Source organism: Notamacropus eugenii, chromosome 1 (assembly GCF_028372415.1).
Source record: "Notamacropus eugenii isolate mMacEug1 chromosome 1, mMacEug1.pri_v2, whole genome shotgun sequence".
NCBI classification, from domain to species: domain Eukaryota; kingdom Metazoa; phylum Chordata; class Mammalia; order Diprotodontia; family Macropodidae; genus Notamacropus; species Notamacropus eugenii.
In genome coordinates, this window is record NC_092872.1 from 346,422,829 (window position 1) to 346,435,567 (window position 12,739).

The following is a 12,739-nucleotide window of genomic DNA, read 5'->3' on the forward strand; positions in this document are numbered from 1 at the left end:
CTTTCTGGGCCTCAGTTTTCATACCTATAAAATGTTGAGATTGGACTAGATCAGGAGTTCTTAGCTCCTTTTTTTGTGTTATGGACATCTTTGGCAGCTTGATGAAGCCTATGGACCCTTTTCCAGAATTTTAGTTTAAATGCATAAAATATAATATATAGGATTACAAAGGAAACTAATTATGTTGAAATACAGTGATCAAAATATTTAAAAACAAGTTCATAGGTCCTGGGTTAAGAATCAAGATTAAATCTTTTCAAGCTTTGAATTCTATGTCCCACTTTGTTGTCACCTTTAAACGGCCCAAGCACAGCATCTTTACCTTGAGTTTTTTCAGCTGCCCTTCTGTATCCACTTCCAAAGTAGGAAACATTGACTGGTACTGATAGGCCAGATTTTTGAACCTATAAAAGAGCAGACAAGTCAGTCTTTTCTCAGGCAGGAGATGTACCCAGACGTACTGAAGAGCAACCTTTGAACTCCCCATAGCCTGGCTCTTAGAAGAGCTGACCAGAAGAAGGTTATTACTAACCCTAAGTATGTCTGTTCTTTCTCCTGTTATCTGGATTTGGGGGTATGCTTAAGGGCAAACATTATTCTAACTTTCTGTCTTCCCGAGAAGCAAATGCCCATACCTTGCAGAAAATTCATCAAAGTCTGAAAGGAGGTCACAGATACGAAGTCCTGTCCTGGCAGCTTTCGAAGAGTATGTTGGTCCAATTCCTTTCTTTGTGGTACCAATACTGAAACAAAGAGAATGGGGGTCTAGTTAAGAGCTGGCAGAGTCCAAAAATATGACAAGTATTGTATACTGTTTGAGTGACTATGGGCTGGAATATTGCTCCTTCTCTCCCACCAGGGACCTCTCTTTCCCAGTGGGTAACTCTTTGTATCCCTCTCACCTCTTTGGTCCCCAACTGAGCAGCCAGTTCTTTCCTTCTGGTATGCTATTCAATATAGAGGGCATATTTTAAAATGTTATATGTCTTTGAACAATCACTTCTGCTCAGTTTTTCCATCTGTAAAAGAAGGAGGTTGGACTACATGGCCTCTAAGGGTCATTCCAGCTATAAGATTCTAGGATTTTGTGAAATATATTTCACAAAAATCCAATCAATGCAATGACTGGATAAACTGAAAATCTGTGTCCCAGCTTATTTCAGTATTCAGTGATCTGAAGCCACTCGTCCCATTGGTGATTTATCCAGTGTAACCAATCAGTGAATAAACAATTAAGCCAGGGTATCCAACCTGGGGCTCAGCTGGCCCTCCCCTGGGCTTTGAGGAGAGATAGAGAAGAAATAGATCTGGGTCTTGTCTTTGGGGAACTTACAAGCTTGTTAGAGGATAAGAACTCATGAACATTTAAATAACAGTATAAAAAAGTATATACTAACTTCCAAATGAGGGGCATAGACTTGTAGGAGTTGAGGGGAGAGGGGGATGTTTGTGGGCTAGGGTGATCAAGGAGGGCCTTCTGAAGGAGTCAGGACTTAAGCTTGAGCTTGATGAATAGACCTATGATTGTGGGGAGGAAACTGAGGCCAATCCAAAGTCACATAGTTAGTTGGGATTAGAGCAGGGATTTGAACCTAGGACCCCTGAGTTCAACTCTAATTCTCTTTTCAGAACCTCATAGCAAAAGGATGCTATGTGAGCAAAGTGTTGGTGGTCTGTCTGGAGCAAGGATCCCTGGCATCCTCCTTGCTCTTTAGTCAGGCCTTGTCTTGGAGTTGCACCAGAATCACCACAGACCAGAGGCTCCTTCCAAAAGAAAATGATTGGACTTGGGGAGGAAATGAACCCTGTCATGTCCTACCAAGGTGAAAGACCAGGGCAGGAGGCTGCATGAGACAGACCTAGATAAAAAGGGGAAAAATGATTTTGGGGCAGCAGTCAGTGCAAACTTGGTCAGAAAGCATCCACAGAAGAAAGTGGGGGACAGTTCGTCAAGGAAGGGGAGAAGGAGATGAGGAGATGGTCAGGTATGGAAGCAGGGTGTAAAGGGGGGGGTAATTGTGAGATTTGGAGGTGGTTTATGAATCAGAGTCAATTATTATTTCTGAATTAACTGGGAAAAACTTTATGTAAAGAAAGGTCCTTTTTTAGGGATAACAATTGAACCTGTGAGCCTCCCCTACCCACCTCCAGTGAAGGTCCTATCTATACTATCGCCAAAATGTGGTTACAGTGAGCTATCTAACACATTAGTAAGTAATAGGAATGCCTTTGTAGGCCATCAGAGGGCATTTTGACTGACTAATAGTGAGCTGGACATTGAACTGGTCCAGAGAGCCCAGATGGGAAAATTCTAATAGGGGTAGATATGCTGAGATTGAATGACTTTCTCATTCTTTTGGAGGCCACTAGATTTTAGCTGCCCAGGAGCATCGAGATGCTCAGCATAAGCCTGGGCAACTTCAGTTAACATGAGCAGACTTAAGGGGTAGATAGGTGATGTACTAGGTAGAGCGTTAGACTTGGGGGTAGGAAAACTTGAGTTCAAATCCAGCCTCAGACACTTACTAGCAATGTGACCCTGGGCAAGTCACTTAACCCTGTGTGCTTCAGTTTCCTAATCTGTAAAATGAGCTGGTGAAGGAAACAGCAAACTACTCTAGTATCTCTGCCAAGAAAATCCCAAACGGGGTCATGAAGAGTCAGGCATGACTGAATAGCAACAGAAGACTTAAAGGTCACTCAGCCTGAGACTAGGGAGCTCTTCTGTTTACATACTTGCAATGGTCTTCCTGTGGCCTGTTGTTTATTTATATATTCTCATTCCCTTATGAATAAATCCTGGAAAACACTCTCTTAGGTTCTGAAAAATGCATAGATAAAGGGGAAAAGGAAAATAAGGGAGACTGGAAAACTGGAGAGAGTGACAGAGACAGGAGGGAAAGAAAAGGTAATTAGGGTGTGGATATGATATATACCATTTTTTTTACTTGACCTGTGATTTAATTGTTATAAGAAACTTCTTTCAAAGAGGAAACTCCAGTCTATCGATGCAAATCAGCAATTTCTCTGTAAGGTGCAGTCTTAAAGAATTACCTGAAGGACTAAGAGATTAAATCACTTGCCCATGGTCCCACAGCCAGTATGTGTCAGAGGTGGGATGTGACCCCAGGTCTTCCTGACTTTGAGGCCAGCTCTCTAACATAACGCAAAGCCTCTCATGTGTATCACAGGATCATAGATTCAGAGCTTCAGGAGCCCTTAGCAGTTAGTGTACCTACTTCTCTCATATTAAAAGACAAGGGAGCTGAGGCCAAGAGGATTTAAGTGACTTACCTAAGATCAGGCAAGTAAATGAGACAGCTGGGATTCAAGCCTAGGTTCTCAAATCCCAAATCGAGCTTTCTTGATCTCTGAGCCTAAGGACAAAGTATGCTGAGGAGTCAGGAGGGTCAGAGAATTTGGGGTCTTGAGTTGGTATTCAAGATCAGGGAAGTTTAATAGAGAAGTGGCCTGGAATAGTGGAAAGAGCGGTACACTTGCTATCAGAGGATCTGAGATCCAGTCCTGATGCTGCTACCCTACAGGCTTGGTCAAATCACTTAACTCAAAGGGGTGTCAATTTTCTGGTATCTAAAATGAGAGGATGAGATTGGATGATATCTAAATCAGCTCTAAATCATATGAAAGAATCTTCTGTGACTTGGTGAACAGGCCTTTTATGAGACAAAAGGAGAAAATATTTGGTCACAAGGTGAGAGTCCCCAGGCCTGACTATAAGATAAAGAACTGCAACCTCAAGAAGGCCCAGAGCCATATCCTTCACAGAGCATCTTTCGCTTTTCCATTGGTCTGGGTTTACCCTTCACTGGCTGGACCAGGGCTGCTGCACGATGGGATGTGAAGTCTCTCCCTGACTAAATTCTCTTATGTTGTTGTTGGTCAGTTTCAGTTGTGCCCAACCCTTACTAACCCCTTTTGGGGTTTTCTTGGCAAAGACACTGGAGTGGTTTGCCATTTCCTTCTCCATCTCATTTTCCAGATGAGGAAACTGAATCAAACAGGGTGAAGTGACTTACACAGCTAGTAAGTATCTGAGACCAGATCTGAGCTCAGGAAGATGAGTCTCCCTGACTTTAGGTCTGCTACTCTATCCACAGCACCACTAAACTATCTGAAATTCCTCCATTTTTTCTTCATTCTTCTCAGTACAGTCTCCTCTTTTCACATATAAACACCCCCTACTATGGTTTACTTTGGGTAGCTAGGTGATGCAGTGGATAGAGGGCTGGACCTGTAGTTAGGAAGACCGGAATTCAGATCAACCTCAGTTACTTTTTGGAGCTGTGTGACCTTGGGCAAATAACTTCACCTCTGTCTAGCTCAGTTTCCTCAATTATAAAATAGAGGTGCCCACCTTGAAGGGCTGTTGTGAGGATCAGATGAGACACTATTTGTAAAGTGCCTGGCACATAGTAGATACCTAATAAATGGTTCTTCCCTTCCGCCTTCCCTCCTCTCCCCCCCCCCCACCCCGTTACAGGATGGGGCACAGTTTTCAGCACAAACAATGTTTATTAGGGGAGTCCTTGCTAGGCAGTGTGATCAGAACAGTGACAATTCAGGATCTTGCTCAAAGTTCATTAATTTTTTCCCCCTAGAACCAAAACAAAATGAAACTTAACTGTGTAATTGTAGTGACCAAGCATGGCCCTGGAGAAGAGCTGAGAAAATTTAAACTTTCTCCTTCCTACAGAAGTGGGGGACAATGGGAGCAGAGTGTTACATATACTGTCAGATATGATTTACGTGTTGGTTAGTTTTGTTGAGCAGCTTTTCTTTTAAATCTTTGTTATAACAGATGGCTTTCTGAGTATTTTTAGAAATGAAGGGGATATAAAAAATGAAAGGTAGTTGTAAAAATAAGGTTAAAGAAGCTCTTTGTCATTCCTGATAAAGGTTCTCAGACCAGTCCTGATCAGGGTTTCTCAAACTCATTTGGCTATGGTTCACTTTGGTGCTTAAAATACATGAAGTGACCCATAAATCCTAGGAGGAAGAGACTAAGTTTCTGAAAGACCCTGGAAGAGGAGTGAAGGGAATTTTGGGAGCAAAATAGAGATGTAACAGCCAGCTTAAAGGATGTTTACATAAGACTCTTCTCACTGGTTGAGATTTATCACTCAATGCTCCATACCTTTGTGAGGGGTAGAGTTATAAGAATTTCAAAGAGAAGAGATTCTGCTTCTAACTGAGAGAATTAGAAAGACAGACACAGAGACACAGAGAGAGGGAGGGAAGAAGACAGACAGACACAAAGATAGACAGAGACAGAGACAGAGAGAAGACACTTGTTTCTGAATTCTCTTCAGCTTCCTGAAGGGAAAGAAAGACTCTGGGAAGGAGCTGTTAGGTAGAGGAGCTGGTGACCTCAATCATGTCTTTATCCCCAGCTTACTACACTGGGAATTTTGGCTGCAAGGGAGGTATAAATAGATATCTCTAGAGTCTCTTCCCCCAGCTCTTCTCCAAAGGAGACTGATTCTTGCCAGGACAAGAAGGAGGAGGCTGAAGCAGATGATCCCATTCTGCTTTCTTTAAAGAGAGGGGGAACTGTACTAGAATATATCTATCTGCTCTCTTAGATGTTGTTGGTGTAGGAGAAATAATTTTAAAGTTATAGCTGTGATCCTGATTGTTATTCCTTAAGGGGGAAAGAGTGCCCCAAGCTATATATTCAAGGCTTGATTCCTTAAATACCACAATTAGCACATGTAGTAAAGAGCAAGCAAATCCATTTATCCTGGTCAATAGCAAAACAGACATCAGTGAAAGTAGACATAGGAGGATATGTGTTAGACAATGCACAGAGTAAATGATGCTTTCCATTGGGAGTAAGATAACTCATCTCAACCAAGAGAGAGTCTCAGATCTCACCAAAGGGAAAATTCCCTGAAGGATCTGGTGTAGCAAGCTAAGAACAGGGTCAACAGCTCTTCTATTTTTGAGACTTCTTTCCAAAAATCTTTCTTTCCTTTTAGGGACCTGAAGAAAGTCCAGGATCTGGTATCTACTCTCTTGAAGCTGGAAACCAGAAGACCACACAGAAGATCTCCTCTCTCTCAAGCTATCACCAGCTCTGCCCCTCATAAACATCCAGAGCATTGAGTGACAAATCTCCACTAATGAGAAAATCTTATGCAAATGATCTTTGAGCCAGCCATTAGAGGACATGAAGGCTATTTTTTCATGTGGATTGTCAGGTACCTTCATTTTTCACACACACACATACAGAAACACACACACAATTTGATATTTAACCTTGAGGGAAGAAAATTGCTAATAGCAGATTATTGTGTGGTGCTTGCTGTTTCTCCTTAGTTCTCAAAGAGGACCATGACATCAGGGAGATGATGCCATGACATCCAAGTGAATTGGATTTAAGTGAGGCAGGGCTATGCAAGGTTACCAGCCTCACTTTCTGCTCCAGAGCCATCTGGGTCCAGTGCCCAGATATAGATCAGGATGACTGGAGATGACCCAGGCTAATAGCAGAATTTCCCTCACAGAACATGTTAGAGTCATGGGGGAAGAAGGAAAAGGAAAGGAATAAGCATTTATATAGTGCCAACTATGTGCCAAGAAATGTGCTAATAATTTTTTAAAAAAACCAAATATATCTCAGTTGATCCTTACAATAATCCTTTGAGATAGATGCCATTATTATCCCCATTTTACAGTTGAGGAAACAGGCAAATAGAAATAAAGTAATTTGCCTAGGGTCACACAGTTGATAAGTGTCTGAGGCTAGATTTGAACTCAGAAAGATGAGTCTTTCTGACTCCAGACCCAGCGCTCTATCTACTATGGCGCCATCTAGCAGCCCTGGACTACTGTACCAGCCTCCTAATTGTTTTCTTTGTCTTAGTCTCACCTTCCTTCAGTCCATCCTGAACATACTACCTGAGTAATCTTCCAGATGTAAACATGTACTTATTCCTCTATCTGAAGTCTTCAGTGCCTTCCCCTTGTCTACCAGAGTACATAAATTTCCTAGCCCTGCATTTGAGGTCCTCTCCAATCTGACTGCTCCTCCATTAGTAAATGCTTGATGGGCTGAAGCCCACCCTGGCACTCACCACCCACTCCAAGTCAATAGCACTTTCCAGGACATCTCTTTTGTACTCACCTCCCTGCCTTCTATCATAGGTAACAGTGTTCTTTCCCCATTGTTCTCCACCCACCCCCCCCTTTACAATATAAATATTTTGGAAGGAGGTTCTGAGTTGTAGAATAATAATAAATAATAATAGTAATTATAGAGTGCTTTGAGGTTGTCAAACTTTTAAAAATCTGATTTGATTTTATCCTCACAACAACTCTAGGAAGTAAAAAAAACACAAAAAGCATTCATTAAACACTTACTATTTGCCAAGCCCTGTTCTAATTGCTTTACAAAAATTATTTCATTGGATTCTTACAACAGTTCTCTGAGATGAGTATTATTTGTTATTCCCATTTCACAAAATGGGGCAGAGGGTAAATGACCTCTCCAAAGTCACACAGATACTAAGTGCCTGAAGCTGAATTTAGACTCAGATTTTGTCCTGTCTCTATGCACTGCATTACCTAGCTACTTCTTATCTTTGTTCCCCCCTTAATAAACAACAAGTTTCATACATAGTAGTTATATTTGTTGAGTTTGTTGAGCAAAACATCAGGATTCCATGGGATACTAGATGGGAAATAGTGACCTGGAGAATTAAAGGAAAAAATCCTTCCTAGGAATGAGTGACCAAGAGAATGCAATTAGTGCAGACTTACTGTGATTAATACTTCAGACAGAATGGGATTCTTGATAGCACTAAAGACTTTGGGTCACATCAACCAGCCTTATACTTCAGCCACGTCCACAGTCAGGATTGGAGATTGACATTTGGAAGGGACAGAGTCCGTGAGACTGTGAGCTCCATGAGAGTAGGGTCTTTTTCTGCCTTTCTTTGTTTCACTAGCACTTAGAATAATGCTTAGCAAATAGTAGATGTTTAATAATTGCTTGCCAATTGACTGAATGAGTGACTGAAGGGACCTTACAGGTCACTGAATCCCCTCCCCTCCCTCATTTTACAGATGAAGAAACTGGAGCTTGGAGACCTTAAATGACTCATCCATAGCCTCAAAGCTAGTAAATTTGAGGTAGGATTCAAATCCAGGTCTTCTTGACTCCTCTCCAGCTTTCTCTCCACCACACCAAACCGCCTTTCCCCACATGCACCAACTTGCCAGACTGAAGAATCACTAACAGAAGGAAGGTGTTGAGATATAATTACGTTTTCCCCTCTTGAGCCTGACGTTGCATTTCCTGAAGTCCATCGACTGCTTGGTGAAAATCAAATACTGCCAAGAGTAAAGGGAGGGATGGGAGAATGGAGGAGGAGAGAAGAAGTTAGAAGGTGGCTACCATGCCCAGGAGCATCAGTGTCATCATTAGGAAAGGAATGGTGGAAGACTGGAAATGGGAGGTCTTTTGGTGGAGCAGAAAGAACATTTTGCAGGGGAGGTGCCAGGGGCCTGAGTTTTCATTTTGGCTCCATTGCTCCCATATTATGTGACCTAAAGTAAGTCATTTGACCTTTCTGGGTCTCAGTTTCTTCCCCTGTAAAGTGAGGATAACAACCTGACTGACCTCTTGGGGCTCCAGGGGGAATCATATGAAATAATGCATGGTAGAGAAAGCTGGAAACAATAAAGCAGTATACACACGTAAGGAAAAATGGGCTGGACTGAACTCTGCCCTTCGAAGAAAAGGATGGCACCACAAGCCATTGCCTTTTGGAACAGAACAGACCCAATTGCGGGACAGTCAGATCAGGACTTTTTCCTTTGGCTAATAAATTAAGAGTGACAGCTGAGTGTATTCTCTCCAGGAGGAGTGTTATGTTATGGGACCAAGAAAGGGACTGCTTACCCTTCTTCTCGTTCATTTGACTTTCAGGACAGTGTGGCACAGGGGAAGAAGCACTGGACACTACTAGTCTTGGCTCTTCCATATGTTAGTTAATGTGCGTTTGGGCAAATCAGTTCCCCATCTTAGAGCCTCTTATTGTAAAACAGAGAGAATGCTTGTACAATTTATCCTCTAGGAATACTGTGAGGGAAGTACTTTATAAACCCTAAAGCCCAGTAGAAATGGGGAGGAACTATTATTCCTATTTGTCTGGTGGGGCTCTCTGGAAAGGTGGGGGTACTCACCAATGTGGGCTCTGTCTGAAATGATGAGTCTTTTTTCCCAGTCTTTCAGACCTGCCAAAGACAGAACCCCCAGCTCAGAACTTGTGATGCCTTAATTATGGTGAAAGAATAGAGCAGAAATGTCTTTCTCATCTTCCTGCTTTTTCTGACTCTCCTGGTAGCATATTTGCTTTTGTATAGGATGGTCTAAAATCATCTGATAAATTATTTCCATGCTGGCACATCCTGTAATTCTCTGTGTTCATGATGACTTCAGTGTATCTTGACCTACACCAGTGGTCCTCAAACTTTTGGGGCTCAGGATCCCTTTAACCTTTTAAAAATTATTGAAGATCCCAAAGATATTTTGTTTATGTGGGGCATATCTATCAGTATTTACTATATTATCAAGGAAAACAACATTTTAAAATATTTATTAATTCATTAAAAATAACAATATATGGTATATGATTATAACAGAATACAATTGTGCTATAAGAAATGACTGAGCAGGATGATTTCAGAAAAATGTAGACAAGCTTACATGAACTGATTCAAAGTGAAGTAAGCAGAATCAGGAGAACATTGTACACAGTAAAAGCAACACTGTACAATGATCAACTAACAATGACTTAGCTATTCTCAGCAATACAATAATCCAGCTCAATTCCAAAGAATACATGATGAAAAATTCTATCCACTTCTGGAGAGAAAAACTGATGGAATCTTAATGCAGATTGAACCATACTATTTTTCACTTTCTTAATTTTTTGGGGGGGTCACTTTGTATTTTCTTTTACAACATGACTGATATGGAAATATGTTTTGCATGATTGTACATGTATAGCCTATATCAAATTGCTTACCAACTCAGGGAGAAAATTTGGAACTCAAAATTTTTAAAAATGAATGTTAAAAATTGTTTTTACGTGTAGTTGGGAAAAATAAAATGTTAGCAATTAGCTTAATACAAATTAACACAAATAATGTTGTTTTTAAAAATAAAAATAAGTATATTTTCCAAAGCAAAGAAATTTAGGGAGAAGAGTGTCATTGCTTTACATATTTTAATAAATCTCTTTAATGTCTGGCTGAATAAGAGAGGTAGATTCTCATATTTGCTCCTGCATTCAATCTGTTGTGATATATTGTTTTGGTATTTAAAAAAAGTATAGACTCTTATAGATATGTAGTTGAAAAAAGGAGGAATATTTTAATAGGCAATTTACATCTTAGTATTATTAAGAAAACAGTTTTGACTTTACAAACCCCTTGTAAGGTCCTCAGAGACTCCTAGGGTTTGAAGATCTCACTTTGAGAACTGCTGCTCTATACTTTCTGTCCTCAGAACTGGACAACTTAGAGTATGAAGATGTCATGGAATCATATACACATAGTGTAAGAAGCCTGGAAAGATAGGAAGGGACCAGGTTGTGAAGGACTTTATATTTGATCCTGGATGTAATAGAGAGTCTTTGGTGCTTATTGAGTAGAGGAGCAGGTAATATGGTTTTTTTTATTTTTATTTTTATATTTTTATTTTATTTTAGGAAAATTTCTTTGGCAGCTGAGTGGAGGATGAATTGGAATATGGAAAGATTTGAGGCAGGGAGGCCAATTAGAAGGCTGTCACAACAGTCCAGGTGAACAGTGATGAGAACCTACACCAGGGTTATGGTAATATGAATAGAGAGAAAGAAACATGCATGAGAGATGTTGTGAAGGTAGAAATTAGAAGATTTGACAACAGAGTAGATACATGGGGTGAGTGAGAATGAAGAGTTGACGGTAACACTATGGGTTGTAAACCAAGGTGATTTGGTAAATGGTGGTATCCTTGAGAGTAGTAGTAAATTTGGGAAGAAGGGAAGGTTTGGAGGAAAAGATAAGTTCCATTTTGGATATGTTAAGTTTGTGATGACTATGAAGCATCCAGTTTGAGATATCCAAAAAGCAGTTGGTGATATGGGGCTGAAGCTCAGGAGACAGACTAAGGCTGGATATATAGGACTTTATAGAGACAATAAATGAATTCACACTAATTCACACAGGCTAATGAAATCATCAGGTGAGATAGTACAGAGGGAGAAAAGAAGCCCCCAAAGTTCTTGGGGGATACCCACATTTAGGCAATATGATATAGATTTAAGCTCTAGCTTAGGAGAGGTCAGATAGGTGGGAGAAGAATAAAAAAAACACAATATGATGAAACAGAGTTAGGGTTTGGTAAGATGTGATCAGTGATGGGCAAGGGATAACTGATTAAGGAGAGTATAGAGTTGAAATTGCTTCACCAAGGGGTTGAGATGGGGAAGGAAGTTGCCAGTGAAGGAGTGATAGCCTGGGGAAATAACTGAGGGGTGGAGAGACTGGGGATTGTGGTAAGGATGAAGAACAAGATTATAGGTAATAAGTCTTGGAAAAAGATGGAATGATAAAATATTATAATAAGATAAAGGAATTTCAGAGAACATTTGTGGGAGATGGTAAGATGAAGACTCTGACCATCTCTGTGTGTAGCTGAGATGGAGGGGAGGTGTAGGAAATGAGTAAACTGAGGAATGGGGAAGCTGAAGGGTCTGAATGTTAAAGTCCCTTCTATGAAGGAAGGAGTTGGGGTGGAGAAAAAGGCTAGGGTCCAGACACTGAACTCATTGAGGAAGCAAGGAGAATGATTGTGGATTGATAGATTATGGTCACTGGCCTCTGGATTATGTTGCTTTTCCTTCTACCTTCTGGGCCCAAGCACAGCATATACAATTTTTCTTTCACATCATAGATATTTTAAATACTGTTCATATCCTGACTTCCCCTTAGCCTCCCCTCATCACGGAGTCTTTCGTAGACTTCATATGATTCTCCTATGAATTGATTTCCAGCCCTCTCCTCATTTCTGATTGCCCCCCTTTGGATGCTCTCCAGTGACTCTAAAATGCGGTACCCTAAATTGAACCCACTACCTCATGTCTCAGCAGGGCAATAGACAGTGAGGTCATCAACTCCCTCATTCAAACATAATGCTTCAGATCCCCATTAGCTTCTTGTAGCTGTCATTTCATTTTTGAGTTATATCAAGCTTTGCAAAATAAGCTTTTAAGAATAAAAAGCCCTATGTCGTTTTTCAAGAACTGTTGTCTAAAGAGATGTCCTAAAATTACTTGTATAATTAGTTTTTTAAAAATCTAAGTGGAAGGTATTACATTGATATCTTTATTAAATTTCATCTTGCTACATTTGGTTTGTTGTTCTAGCCTGTCAAGATCTTTCTGGATAGTAACTCTGCCAAAAACTCTGTGGTCATATGTCTTCACTTGGTTTTTAAATCAAAATACTCTCAACTTATCTCATAGATTTGGTATATAAGTAAAAGTTAAAGAGGGTAGTTGATAACAATCAGATAATTGTAGATTGTGAACACATCCAGTCCCTAGATTCTTACTGATCTGAACCATATAAGTTTTATACTTGGGTCTTATTCTACAAGACCAAAGGTAAATCAGATAATCTATGTGATCAGCTGGGTAACCCAGGTGAAAACATCCCTGTATGT

General features: G+C 40.5%; 1 protein-coding gene across 1 annotated transcript in view; it reads right to left on the reverse strand.

The window, feature by feature from the left end:
* The window catches only part of ADSS1 (adenylosuccinate synthase 1), a 75,749-nt gene that overhangs the window by 16,989 nt on the left and 46,021 nt on the right, over nucleotides 1-12,739 (reverse strand). The window contains exons 4-7 of the mRNA XM_072630059.1: nucleotides 9,211-9,261; nucleotides 8,289-8,355; nucleotides 636-743; nucleotides 323-404 (exon numbers count right to left, since the gene is read on the reverse strand). Of these exons, the coding sequence (XP_072486160.1) occupies nucleotides 323-404; nucleotides 636-743; nucleotides 8,289-8,355; nucleotides 9,211-9,261 (308 nt within the window). The remainder of the gene's footprint in view (nucleotides 1-322; nucleotides 405-635; nucleotides 744-8,288; nucleotides 8,356-9,210; nucleotides 9,262-12,739) is intronic.